Source organism: Styela clava, chromosome 7 (assembly GCF_964204865.1).
Source record: "Styela clava chromosome 7, kaStyClav1.hap1.2, whole genome shotgun sequence".
NCBI lineage: Eukaryota > Metazoa > Chordata > Ascidiacea > Stolidobranchia > Styelidae > Styela > Styela clava.
The window spans coordinates 14,405,815-14,420,079 of NC_135256.1; the positions used below are offsets into that span (position 1 = coordinate 14,405,815).

At 32.9% G+C, this 14,265-nt stretch overlaps 1 protein-coding gene across 1 annotated transcript; it reads left to right on the forward strand.

The window, feature by feature from the left end:
* The first annotated feature begins 3,745 nt into the window (after positions 1-3,745).
* LOC120328006 (F-actin-capping protein subunit beta-like) lies at positions 3,746-13,885 on the forward strand. Its single transcript, XM_039394378.2, has 7 exons — positions 3,746-3,846; positions 4,417-4,628; positions 5,377-5,490; positions 6,195-6,336; positions 9,347-9,463; positions 10,563-10,705; positions 12,209-13,885. The coding sequence occupies exons 1-7, from the start codon at positions 3,844-3,846 to the stop codon at positions 12,297-12,299; spliced, it is 822 nt and encodes a 273-aa protein (XP_039250312.1). The 5' UTR covers positions 3,746-3,843; the 3' UTR covers positions 12,300-13,885.
* Positions 13,886-14,265: the final 380 nt, after the last annotated feature.

Consider the following 14,265-nt stretch of genomic DNA (forward strand, 5'->3'; position numbering starts at 1 on the left):
TCTTTTTGTCATCAAATTTGTCGTTACAGAACAAATATGATAACACATAGAGAGAAGGATAACGTATCAATGCAGCAAAAAGTGAAGGAATTACCAGGTAATATGACCAAAACTTGCAAGGAATTCGAAACGGTTGCTCACCTGACAAATAGGATATATCGGCGGTGTGGCGCATCGTGCTAAGCGTTAGGAATACGCTCGCATCTCTGATCACCCTTCGTAGGATCGCAGGTTCGAATCCCATGCGGGAATGATCATGTGCGAGAGGATTGCTGGACTCCTCGCCGCCGTAGGGTGGTTCACGTAACAGCTGGTCGGTTACGGCTTCATCCACCATCAAGTCCATGCTTCCGAGAACAAAATAGCTGGCTAACTAATCCCATACCCGACCTGGACTGGTAATCGGACGAGAGGCCGTGGTTCGCCATATGATTGAGCCGTCTTATCGGTTTTCCTTTCCCCTCCGGGATAAATATGTGAATCCTATCCTATATGACACATTAACGAAAAACTCCAAAATCAGTGTCTTTTGAGATTAGTATGAAGTTCCACATAATTGAAACAGAGTTGTTTAGAGCTTATTGCAATAGAGTTGTTATTTTCATTTTTATTCATCGTATCAACGCTTTTGAACAATTTATTACATTTAGAACTTTAGTTGATGGTTGTTGTGGACATAGCCGCTAAATTGGTGCGCTATTTAGAGAACTGGTTGTGCGCGAGTCTGTCAAGGACAGTTGAACGTCGTGGCTCAGTAAATAATATGACTCATCATTTACATCAAAAATTAAAAGCTCAATTTCTTCGATATAGCACGGGCGTACATTTTTCACGCTCTCTCACTCACGATTACCACTGTGCCCGCCTTCGTGAAGGAAGTTGTGGACAAGCATTGATGCGTAACTCTGTCGGCTTTCTGCGATGGGAGTGTTCCGGTTCTTGTTTGTCCAATCGCTCTCAGGCTGGCAGACGTGTACCGTACCGATGCAGTTTCGATTTTTGTCTTAGTGCTTTGGCTGTTGGGCGAGGGCGGCACGCGAATGGCTGTATTAAATAGAAATACTCATCGCCGTAAATTCACAATGTCTCACAATCAGAACCGCTGTTCTCCACCGTGGTTGGCAAAAATTAACCTTTTCCTGTTTATGATGCCAGCATGCCTGATCATTTGCTTGTCAATTTTTAAATTTATACTCCTATATTCAATAATGCTGTCCCACAGTAAGTGCGCCAAATACTTAAATAAGTTGGATATATCTCAAACCTATAATCATCGAACGAAGGTCATGCTAAAGTCAGAAAGTCAAATATAATTAGCTGTCATGAATCTCTGTATGAGGTAGTTGCCATTTTCATCGCAATGTGATTTATCGTATGGACTGAAAGTATGCTATAATGACTGCAAAATAACTTTTGATGGAAATGAAAAAGATATAGTCTGTTTTTGTTGGAGGAGAACAGAGAATATGATTTGTAATTTAATGCAGTAATGCCCTATCTGTGAATATATCTACACATTTCATATCAACCGAAAAGTGCATGTTTACCTTTGAAAATATCATATATTATTGGTGACATGGAATGAATAAATAAAATATATGAAACATTCTTTCAAGCGAAATTAGCGACATTATTGAATGAATCAAAGTATTGTGTGACAACCTCTTTCGAAGACTTAGAAATTGTTATGTAAATACCTAATTTCCGAATTTACTTTGTCAGCTATTCAATACCTAGCATACACATATTTCAGTATTTGCAATTGCAACATAGCACTCCCTGTTGAAATCGATAATAGTGCGCATACATAGTGCAGTAGTGTGTTGTATATTTTACTTATTTTGTCTCTTTCATTTTCTCCTATCATAAATACCCATTTACCAAACAATGGTGGAAATTGGAACAGTACGTAACTATTGCATCAGAAAATTGGAATATAAACATAATATATCAGTATGTCAAAATTTTTCTGTTACTGTTAATATCAGAATATGGAATTCCTAAACATTCAAATGGTAATATTATTGAGAAAGCCGATCCCTGATATACTGCAATCACTAATTAACTATCACGAGGGTGGTATAACACAATTGTGCCGATTTAATAATTGTATTACTAGGATTCAGTATTGTTTTGTAAAACCCTCAAAATCATGGAAAACAGTATAATGGCCTGTACTTCTTGTTTTATTTAACTGTGAATGGCAAAACCAAAGCGCTTTAAATGATAATCTCTCTGGTGGAAATATCTTATATTAATCCTGATATCGGGGATTCTGCCATATTGAATATAATTATTTAAATGGAACTAAATTATGAATGCAGGATTGGGAATTGGGATATATTTGAATAACATAACTGATCGGTTTAGAAGAAAATTGTCAAAATCTATTTTCTGATAAATAAATCAAAAATCTATAAATCAAAACATTTTCTGCATTTTTGTTTAAATTTAGTTTCAAGCATGTGGCAATATGGGAGATTTCAGTATGGCACAGTTTTCTGATTTTGAGATGTTCAGACATTTTTCACGAAAACAAGGGCATCCTGATGCATCGGTAGATCGTGTCATGCTTGTCTCAATAAAAATTTAAATCAATTACGACGTGTGTCGGCCATCACATGACCAAATTTCTCCACACTGCCGTTTTTTGTTAAAAAACTCTTGGATGCTACGGTTTTTCTTTTAGGTAAATAGGATTATTCGTGACATGTTTAGAATACGCTTTTTTTTAGTTTATTGCGCAGCTGCTGGTTCGCCGTTATGGAAGCCTAGACAGTCTCGTGTAGGAGGAGTTTGCACTCACTGTTATAAATGATATATTTTAATGTGGGTGCTATTCTTGGAATCAGAACTGTGCCATACTGGATTTAGTGTTTTACTATTAAAAATGGTACCTTGTAATGACTTCATTATAGGGGATGAATGACGAAAAACCAACTGTTATGTTTCTCGATAATCCAGCCAGTTCGTAGTAGACCAACCTCAATTTATCTAACATTGAGTGAACTGGAATATCTGTTTCAATATACCTCTGCAGCTACTGGCAACAATGCCGTTACAACTTTTGTGACATAACAATATAATAAAGCTTTTCATTCCTATCAACTTTCGCTGAATCTATTTCAGTTCTCTTTGCTCATGTTACATGATAGTGACTGCAGTAAGATTGCAAGCCAGCAAAAAAATAGGATTCTCTCTGAGTGGAATTCCATCTCAAACTTATTTAAAACCATGAATGAATTTGTCGTAGCACTGTTATCTCTTTTTGGTTCTTTATATGCACACAAGTCCATGTTTTTTAGCCATGAATTTCAGTACCAGAAATCGCTTCAGTCCTGCATGTGTAAAGTTCAAAACAAGCCAGAATTATAAATCTTGCGGAAAAGATGCCACAGCAATGTAGATGTAGATTGATTAAATCTGTTACCCGCATGCTTTTTCCCATGCTATAAATATAATGTAAGACCCACTGAGTAAAAATGGTTTGCCATTCCTGCTATGGGGCTGACTGTCAAAAGTTTATTATGGAAGTGATTTGATGAAGGCATTTGAAAAGTAGTTACCAAGTGTATGATTACTCATTTATTTTGATAAATTTGTATTATAAATAATGACTTTATAGTTAATTTTCAGTTTAAAGTAAAGTTCAGATGTGGAAGCTCACAAAAAGTCTATAAAAGTTATTTTGTGAAACAGTACCGGTAATTTTAATATGATTATTAAAATATTCTTTTGTCTGAAATATACAGGTTTGTGTATTTATAATAGGCATATTATAGGTTTATTACTTCCCAAAGAAGTGTTCTACATCGGTGTTTCAGTCTTGTGACAAAAAGAAAAATGGTGAGTAAGGGTTACGAAGATGATTTATCCAGTTTGCCATCAGGCATCAACTTTCTTCTCTGCAAATGGAACAATAATTGATACAATGGTTCTACAACCTTTTTGTGGTCTAGTATTTGAGGGGTCAGATTATCTATCTGAAATAATAACATTTATTTATTTGTCTATCTATTTATTTATGTATCTGAAATATTTATATTCAATACAATAATGACGTCAAAATTTTTTTTTTTTGTACATTAACGATTACTCAGAGTAATCGATGACAAATTATTGAAAACGCCATAAAACTCCCAAGATAGTTAAATGATATATTGTCCAGGCCACATGCCAAATTTCACCCTGTAAATAATAAAAGTTGTTAATAACGATTTATACGTTTTTACACAGCCAATTTAAAAACTAGTGTATATACCTAGTCCGCTAATAACAAAATTTGTGTCTACGTTTTTGTCAGATTTGTATTTCTAATTATTATTATTTTATGGTTTTCTCAGATGTCATGAAGTAGAATTGGAGTATTTAATAGTGAGCCTACATCCATGTGTCAATAATCTTCTTATTTTACAGACGGAGCAGCAGTTGGACTGTGCGCTCGATTTGATGAGAAGGTTACCTCCTCAACAGGTTGAGAAAAATTTGTCAGACCTCATTGACCTTGTTCCAGAGTTATGTGAAGACCTCCTGTCCTCCGTTGATCAACCGCTCAAAATAGCTCGAGATAAGCACAGTGGAAAGGATTATCTTCTTTGTGATTATAATCGTGATGGTGATTCTTACAGGTTAGTTGTATGGACCTTTCATCACACGTTGTAATCAGTTTAATAAGATCCTTTAAAACTTCTTTAAATCTTGCCTCTGGTGTCGTCTTTGCTTTTGTGAGTTAGATTATTGTCATTCAAATACATGTTTATTATAACAGAGATTCTATTTTGAATACAACTTTGTCACTATTATTGTTTCACTTTTTGTCATCTTTTCTCTGAATCAAACATTAAACCATCTTTCATTTGAGCTTAGTTATATATATTGCATAAAGTTAAATCCTATTGCTAATGCTCAGAAGAATCTGAATATTTGGGAGCATTGAAAATTAGAGATATTTGTTATAGTGAATTATTACGTATGAGCTTTTTTCTCTGTTGACATTACTCAAATTAGAATTTATTTGATAATACAAATATAAAATTTATTTTCAATTTGAAATGTATTTGATTTAGACTAGTGGGCGATTTGGGCCATAGTCGATTCCTATTAGTTTTTACATTCCTAATCATCATAATATTTTTATTATTGTTTTTTATATCTTTAATAATATTGTTGTGTCTTTGATAATAAGGAAAACAAATAGTCTGTTTTTTTCTCCGGCTAATATGGATATCCATAAACAGAGAAAGATGGCATGTTTATCGCCTTCCACCATATAATTAATGGCTTAGGGATGGATCATCATTATGAATATGACAATCCTATTTTAAGTAGATCGAGAACTATATTTATCCTATTATGTCACTGCTAATTTTATTGCAGGTCGCCATGGAGTAACAAATATGATCCACCCATAGAAGATGGTGCTGAACCTTCAGATAGATTACGCAAATTAGAAGTTGAAGCCAATTCTGCATTTGATTCCTATAGGGAAATGTAAGTATAAATACAGGGCTGGCCGGACAGTGGAGGATATTCTTTGATTCAATTTAAATCTTCCATGATTGCATGGCAGCAATAAATATTACTGCTTATATTGCTGAAGCTTTGAATCGACTCAAATTAAAGAACTCTATATTATTCCCATAAGCGATTAGGTATTTGGCACCAATATTATTGCTCATATTGTTGAAGCTTTGAGTCGACTCAAATTGAAGAATTCTACAGTAAATACCTCATTAATTTATTAAATATTTCATAACTTAGTTTGTGTGCGCTGGCCTGGTATTTTTTAAATACCTGATGCTTATGAATCTATATTTTATATGAATCGTGTTATTGATGTCATCGATTTTAATATTCGAACCAGGGATGTTGTCCAAAACGAATCGAATATTCAAACACATTCGAAATTTATTATATTCGATATAGCGAATTTTCAAATTTAGGAATGAATTAGAACAAATCAAAACATACAATATGTCAACTGGCAGGAAACAACACAGAGAAACCAATGCTCTTTATGTTTGTGCCAGATGTGATCAACATGAAGATATAGTGATTTATGTAATTTTTTACGTGAACTCGCCCCCAATTCAGAATGTATTCGATATTCTATATTCGAATATATTTTCTCAGTATGTATTCAAAAATGTGAATTCGAAAATTCAATTTTGGCCATTTTTTTTTTACGTTCATAGGTATTATGAAGGTGGTGTATCATCTGTGTACCTCTGGGATCTTGATCATGGTTTTGCTGGTGCAGTCCTTATTAAGAAGGCTGGTGATAACACGAAGAAAGTCAAAGGCTGCTGGGACTCATTACACATTGTGGAAGTTCTTGTAAGCATGTTTTAAGATATTCTTTTTTTTTGATTACTTTAGAGATAATGTTAGAGTAACTACTCAAAAAATAATGTTAGTAACTATTCCAGAGTAAGTTTTTGTAAGCATGTTCTAAGATATATATATTTTTTTATTATATGAGAAATAATGTTATAGTACGGTAACTATTCCAGAAATATTGTTAGAGAATCGTACATTTGGCTGAATTAGGACTTCACTTACAGAAAATTCATTGAAATGGTTGGTATATTGTTTATATCAGTCTTATCAGATGTATTCGTTTTGTTATATGAGGCTCTTACATAAATACAGCCACACAGGTACTTATTTGAATTTGGATATTCTCAAACCCTGTTACTTATTAAACTCTGGTTTGCTAGATTATCGTCGTATGAGTGTGTTTCTGTTTATGTGATGGATGTTATTAACAGAATTTAATTTATTTCAAACCTGAAAATATTGATGTGTGAGAAGTTGTTGGGTAACAATTTGATATTTGAAAGAATTGGTTGAAGACAGCTCTTATCTTCTTTTGCAAGTGAATCATGTGTTATGCCCATTGTGTTTGGAATGGACTTTACCATTTATCATGGTTGTTGAATGGATTAGATACATTTTGTACTTTAGTTCGAACCTTTGGGAACCCAAGCTCAGCGGTCACATCGCTGGTCACAGCGATTTTTATAAAAATCCTGATTTGGAATAATATTACTAGGATATTGAAGTATCATATTAACTAACTGTTAGGTAGACTGTCCAAGATAACATAAGTTTTAGACACGGTTGGTTTGTTGTATTGGATTAGGTTTAGATCTGTGTAAGAAAATATTCAAAATTGAGGTTATACACAGTTTACACATGACATCTAAAATCTAATTCCAATCCAACAAACCAACTGCGTCTAAAACTCTTAGATTTATACTACAATCTTGTGCAGTTTGAATATTCAAAATTGAGAGCAGGAAAAATTTTAGTTTATGTGTGATATGTATATCTTTCTCATTCCTGTTCTTCCCATAAATAAATCTGCTGATTTATTTATGGGAAGGATTTTTCTGACCACACATACTGCCATTTTTATCATTTCCATTGATCTACTATTGTGCCATTTGGGAGAAATATTCATCCTTTTAATTGTACATATATGATAGGCTAATCATTATTAAATATTCAGTTAATTTTGAATGTGTTATGCCACTTAATACCTCATCATATTTATGTTATAGTGGTTTCATAATCAATATAAACCTTTCTTTTCTCATGGTCAGGTTACTTCCGTGAATTGTCACCTGCTTTGAAATGCTTTTGTAAAGAAGAGCTTGTGAAACATTCCTATAGTGACCTTTGTTTTGCTATATTACTCATTTTCTTGAAACAACATAATTGTTGAATTTTGAATACAGATGTTTGAGAAATCTCGAGACTCTAGTATAGTTTCTAGCCTTCAGTATAGTTTATTCCAGCTTTATAATTCTGTATTAAATGATTTCAACCAGTCTTGAGTTCATCAATTTAGGCATTTTTTCTGTGCTGTAATCATACTCTATCCGTACACTTTATTGGTAGAATCTTGACCATGGGAAAATTCCATCAAATTTGCACATTTTTCAAAATTGCATTTTACACATTGTACATGACCATAAAAGTCAATCATGTCTGCTCTCTTCAGGTATTGATATAAATAGTCTGCTATACCATGACTGCACACCTTACAGTTAATTTATACAATTAAGAAATTTATCATTGATTTATAGAAAGTTATACCATATCAGATGGTATGATACATATATAGACTATACAAATTTGATTTATTTGTGTTAATGTTAAATGAGTCAACTTATGTTGAATAGGTAGGAAGTGATTGTAAATATCATTCAACATATGATTGCGATTAGTATTCTACACAACAATATAGAACAGTTTTTTTTTTCTAATCACACCTGTGTTATTCAATTGGTATGACTATTACGGTACATTAATATCATATTGGGGCATGATAACCCATTGTGAAATTTCAATATGCCTCTCTGTACGTTTGGATATTATGGGCTTTTGGTTTTCAGTAATTCAATCATAGTGAAATCAACATTTTTTTTAGGTATTTGTATTTGACCCAATTAATTAAGCAGTTATAATATTTACTATATCATTTCATATTATTCAAAGCTGAGACATATTATGTAAATGCAAACATGCGTTCTGTGATACAATGCTAATTGTAAATGTACCACCAGAAACATTTTTCACTCTTGGAATATCCCTGACTGAATATCTCGGGAGTTCTCACTTTTTTTTTGAATATTTGAATATATTATCCATTCTGCTACAGGATCTTGAGATATGAATGAGTGAGTTCAATAAGAGAAAGCTAAATTATACTCTGATTATCAGAATCTTCAAACAATGATTTTAAATATTAATGAAGAAAACTTATTATTATTTTAGAAAACTTTTATGTGATTTTGGCATTTACCGTAGACCAATTGGGTATGAAATAATTGTAGGCTACTCTTATTTGGTTGTCAATTTTTCTTATGCGATCATTCGATAACTTATGATAACAACCTGGTCAGTTAGATTCGCTGAATACTAGGATATCTGCCAATCTCATATTTAGATATTTTAACTACTTATTTTAATTAAACTTACCATAGTTTTAAACAAACCTGAGAAATTGTGTATTGTCGAATACGGTGTGTATGTGTCTGATAGGGCGCTCCAGAAGTGTGTATACCAACATGGAGGTAACTAATTTTGTTCGCCTTCTTCACATCAAGTTGTGTGAAGGGACAGAAACCTATTGGTATATTCACTTTGGGCTAACTCGTAATAGAACTAAAATAAGAAAAATCAGAATAAAATCATGGCTTCACCCTAAACTGGTACAAACACTATGGGAGTACCTCTGCTTGCTGCCTGCGAAGCAGAGTACAATTGTATTTGGAAAATGATTACTTCAGTATTTAATGTTGATGTACATGACCATTGAATTTTTTTTATTTTTCAGGACAAGTCAGGTGGACGCAATGCTCACTACAAGCTGACATCCACTGTTATGTTGTGGCTTCAAACAACAAAATCTGCTTCTGGAACAATGAATCTTGGTGGAAGTTTAACTAGACAGGTATGGCACACATTTAAAACATTGTTAACTGTTAAATATCAGACTGGACTGCTTCGATTTTTGAGTTCGATTTTCTGCCCATCTTGTGTGATTAAATAAAACATTGGTGATAATAAGTTAGGTATAACCAGTGGTTCTCAACCTTTAATGGCTCGTAGCCCCATTTGGAGGCTTTTGGCACTCATGGCCCTCCTGTTTACCTTCCAGTGGTATACATAGTGTTATTTTGATTGGTAAATTACATTATGTTCAAACAATCCATGCTCAAAAAAGTGAAAACACTCTGTGAAATGATCTTATCAAGCAATAAAACTTGCTTGTAGTGAAAAAAAACTTGTCGTTTTTCGTAGTGAAAAAGAAAATCAATTTTGCGCCTAGCATTTGGGCGTCTCCCACTGCACTGTGACCTCTGATGGGGAACCCCTGGGTATGACTATCTGCTTTAATAACAGTAAAAGTGGCGCCAGATGACCTTTCCTTATAGGTTCTCAATTTAGTCAACTGTAGATACGTAATTTTGATTGGAGGTTATGCAGTAATAGTGAAGTTTGATTTAATGATTTCTACCATTATGAAAAAAATGCTTGAATCATCAATTGCAAAGGAACACAATAATGCTAGAAAATTTAATACTTTGTGAAAATTTTCAAAAATTTCCTGAACGTTGGACAGAAGGTCACACAGTAGGGATTTTTTTCTTTAATTTTTTCTTCTCAGTTGGTAAAAGGTTACTTTATATAATAATTCATTATTTTGTAAAAAATAAATGTGACTATTTATTGAGCATTAATAACAAAGGCTTGTTTATTTATGCCCATGAATAATGATGTACCTGAAATTAGTGAGTGTGGTGACCTAGTCGTTAAAGCGATAGACTTAACTATGACAGCATCACACTCACAGTTTGTAATTTCTGGTTCTAATCCCACGGCCACTACCTAACCCAGAGTGTAATAAATTGGGCAGGTAATGCAGAACTGAAAAGACTCTCCTCTCCTTCCAAGCTATAGTAATTCTTTACTCAGCAGTGGCTGCTTGTGAAGTGCCTTGTTCGTGACAAAAATACGTTGTATAAAAATATTTTGATGTCATCTTTCAGGTGGAGAAAGACTGTCCAGTCAATGAATCGAATCCACATATTGTAAATATTGGACGTTTGGTTGAAGACATGGAGAATAAGATCAGAAATACTTTGAGCAGTATCTATTTCGATAAAACAAGGGATATTGTCAACAGCTTACGGTAATCATTTTTGAAATTATGTTTCTCGGTACAGCATTATGAATTATAACTACTTTCTATTCACTAAATATGAAACGATAACCTTCATGAATATCAATTTGGTTATATGGAAAATCCTTCAACTCATTTCCCACTTGAAATTTTATGGATCATTTTTAGAAATTGCGGATGATCTATATATTGAAATCTGCTTTTATACTTTTTCTAGTTTAATTAACCGTCTAGCATAATTGAAAAATGATATGTTTTCATTATGTTGCTGGTTTACTCTCCTGTGCTAAAAACCAAACGATCTGAAGTGTAGTAAAATTCATATTTGAAGTGTTTCTATTCTGTACTTGGTCTTTCAATTAGTTTGTTTATTTCATTTTTTATATTTCGAAAAAATTTGATGTCTATCAGACAGCAGTTCAAGTCACCACTTATTTGTCTCCCATGCTTATAAGCTAGTAAATCTGTAAGCATTTAACGCTAAGAGGCAGTAGCAAAGATGGCTATTCTAACTGATTGAGGAGTCGTGCTACACATTATTATAACTAAGTATATGAAAGCCATTATTTATATGCATGCAATCACTCTTTTATTGTTAAAATATCCTTGTTTGAGGAAATTTGACCTTGGACTCTGTCGAAATATCAGACTCTGTCAAAATATCACAAAATACAGCAAGACCGCTGATTTACTCGGAACAATCATAATTTCATTGAAACTAAACTTTCTGGACATATCTACTTTAGTCATGAAATACTACTACTAACTCTGTTGTATAATTTTTCAAGTACTCGTGATAAAACTACTATGGATAAACAGCAACGCACTCTCTTATCTCAAATGTCTTCTCTTTCTTCCTCACAAAACTAACAATTTCTCCTCTCTCTTCTGCACTTTCTGCATGTTTTTAAACACTTCTGTAAGTTCTCTCTTTTTCTTTTCTGTTGTATTATCGTCTAACTCTAAAGTGGGTACAAGTTCAGGCTGAAGAGTTGTAGTCTTGAGTTTGTGATATTTTTATTTATATTGGAATTTTAATTTGAAAAACTTTTTTTAAATTTGCATCGAAGTCAACGTTTTAAACATGTCCAGAATCAGAAATTCAAGCTTTCAATGGTCATAACAGAAAACAAAACTTTTGACGGAAACTAAAAAAGCATTAAATCGACAACATCATATGCTGAACTTGTTGTGGTTAAAATTTGGCTTGTCCGGTATTCGGGAGCAGAAAACAAAATGTTGTTCTTATGGAATCGAGTCCGAATTTTTATCACATAAGAGTCAGGTGTAAGTTATACCCAACTGCACAGCATGTGATGGAGTGATAAGGATTCCTATATCTGTAGGCTTTTTCATATTTTACAAAGACAGGTCAAATTTAACATGCTCGAGTGAATAGTGCCAATCTCTTAATTATGGTAAAATTATATAGTATTTCTATAATCATGACTTATTGCGTAAACTAAATTTGGTTTCATGATGTAAATATATTTGCTTTTTTGTGATTTCTAGGTCAAGCCAGCCACTGTCTGACCAGAAAAACCAAATCGAAATGGTAAAGGAATTGGGAAGTAAATTGTCACAAAAGAGCGGAGGGGAATGACCTGCTGCATCATCTTATCAAGCAAATTTCACTTGGAGAAATAAACGTTATAGACGGCTTTGGGGTTATGATTATGACGTACCCCAGAAAGTGAAAATGATTTCCATATGTTTTCTCTATTGTATTTTAGACGATCGGCAAATGTATTCGATGGCAGATTCATAATTTTTTTTCTGAATATTTCAACAGCCTTCTAATTATTATCATCTCTTATATTATTTCTGCATAAATACAATGTTCACTTTGATGATTTACTATTTAATTATAAGATTAACGCCGTGTCACTTATTTCAATAAATAGAATTTAAGTAAAATCACATTAAGGCACAAATTCAAATTTTCTATTGAGATAAGCTTTCGGCAGCAAAATGATTGTATTGCTTATATAATATATCTCCCATAATTGAATACTGAAATTACGTAAATTAGAAAAACAAAAAGGGCTGTGAAGTATGGAAAAATTTAGAATTGATTGTTGAGAAAAATTTTGTTATGCTAGCCGCCTGTAATAAACAGGTATCCGTTTAAATTTGAAAGTTACTGCTTTTGAAGATAACATAAAAAATTTGGATTTTTTTTATCAACATTCAAAATTTGCAATTTCGACTCACTCTGAATCCACAGCCCTGGGAATAATATTCAAATATACAGATTTGAAAACGGCCCATCACTAGGTAGTGTACTACTCTAACTTTATAGTTGGTTTATTATAACTTGTACAAGTGCAATTGTAATGAGCGCTGGTCGATGACCCCTCCCAACTTTATGGGGACGCTGTTTACTTTATGTAGTGGGTTTTTATTCGCACTGGAAAAACTTTAAGATGTTTTAAGGATGTAGTATATAAATTCAACTTTTTAATTGCTCGCATGATTTGCTGAATTCAACACTAATAACAAAAAATAGTGTTATCAATTGATCAGAAAGATGAACTTTTTAAAGTATGAAAAGGAATATAATCATTATTGGAAATTTTTTGTTTCATGTTGACAAACAAGTATATTCAAATTGTTTTGATCGTATGAAAATTATGATTTATCGCACTTCAAATTTGCATGGTTGAAATCAAACTCCCAATGAAATATGGAAATCAGAAGAATTGAATTACCGGGTAGTTATTATAATGTAAAATCTTATGTATGTTTGGTCAATAGGCTAATTCTAGACATTTTCATGCTATAAAGCAGTCATTGGTAAGTTCCAAGGTCATTGTATATGATAGTTTTGTTGTTGATTTCCAAGGTTCAATTCAATTTCCTTTGGGCTTCAATTTTTGCCAATATCTCAAAAGGGTAGAAGCTAATCATTGTGAGTGAATCGTGTGTTCATATATCGGCATATAAAATTTTGTAACTTGAATATATGTTCATGAATTAAGCTAACCGAGGTGTTCATTTTTGTCAACCAACGGGATTTGCCAATGCAGGAAATATTCTGTATATCAACTTGCCCCAAAACCTGGTCTATGAATGAATATATTATAGTTAATGATTAGCATCAGACTGATTCATAATGTCAAGTTTTGTATCCATGAGATTTTGTATCCTTTATTGTATGGAAATAAATTCTATAACCAGGCAAATGTATTTTTGTTTTCTTTACTTGGATTAGAGGAGTGCAGATTAATTGAAAGTACTGTAGAATATGGAATTTCTTATACATTCGTCAGAACAGTCCAGGTAGAGGAAATAGGTGTCGGATGTTCCTAAGTATTCTACTTGCACTTACCAGTACCACTTACCTTACTTCACTTTGATATTTTTTCTATTTCATCATTTTTTTTTTTCATTTAGAAAATAGCTTGTAAATATCGTTGAAAAAATTTATAGTTGCACCGGGGGGTACACTTGTTTAAATCCGATAATTTCACGAAATTGCACGAGAGCAGACTTTAGGAAAATTTTGCACATCTGTCAAATTTATTGAATTCCCACATCCCACTTTTTTCCACTGTTCCACTCCCACT

Excerpts from the sequence above, each read along its gene's own strand:
- LOC120328006 (XM_039394378.2), top strand. Across the intron at positions 5,491-6,194 it reads TTTGATTCCTATAGGGAAAT|GTATTATGAAGGTGGTGTAT; the intron begins GTAAGTATAAAT and ends TTACGTTCATAG. Across the intron at positions 9,464-10,562 it reads GTGGAAGTTTAACTAGACAG|GTGGAGAAAGACTGTCCAGT; the intron begins GTATGGCACACA and ends GTCATCTTTCAG.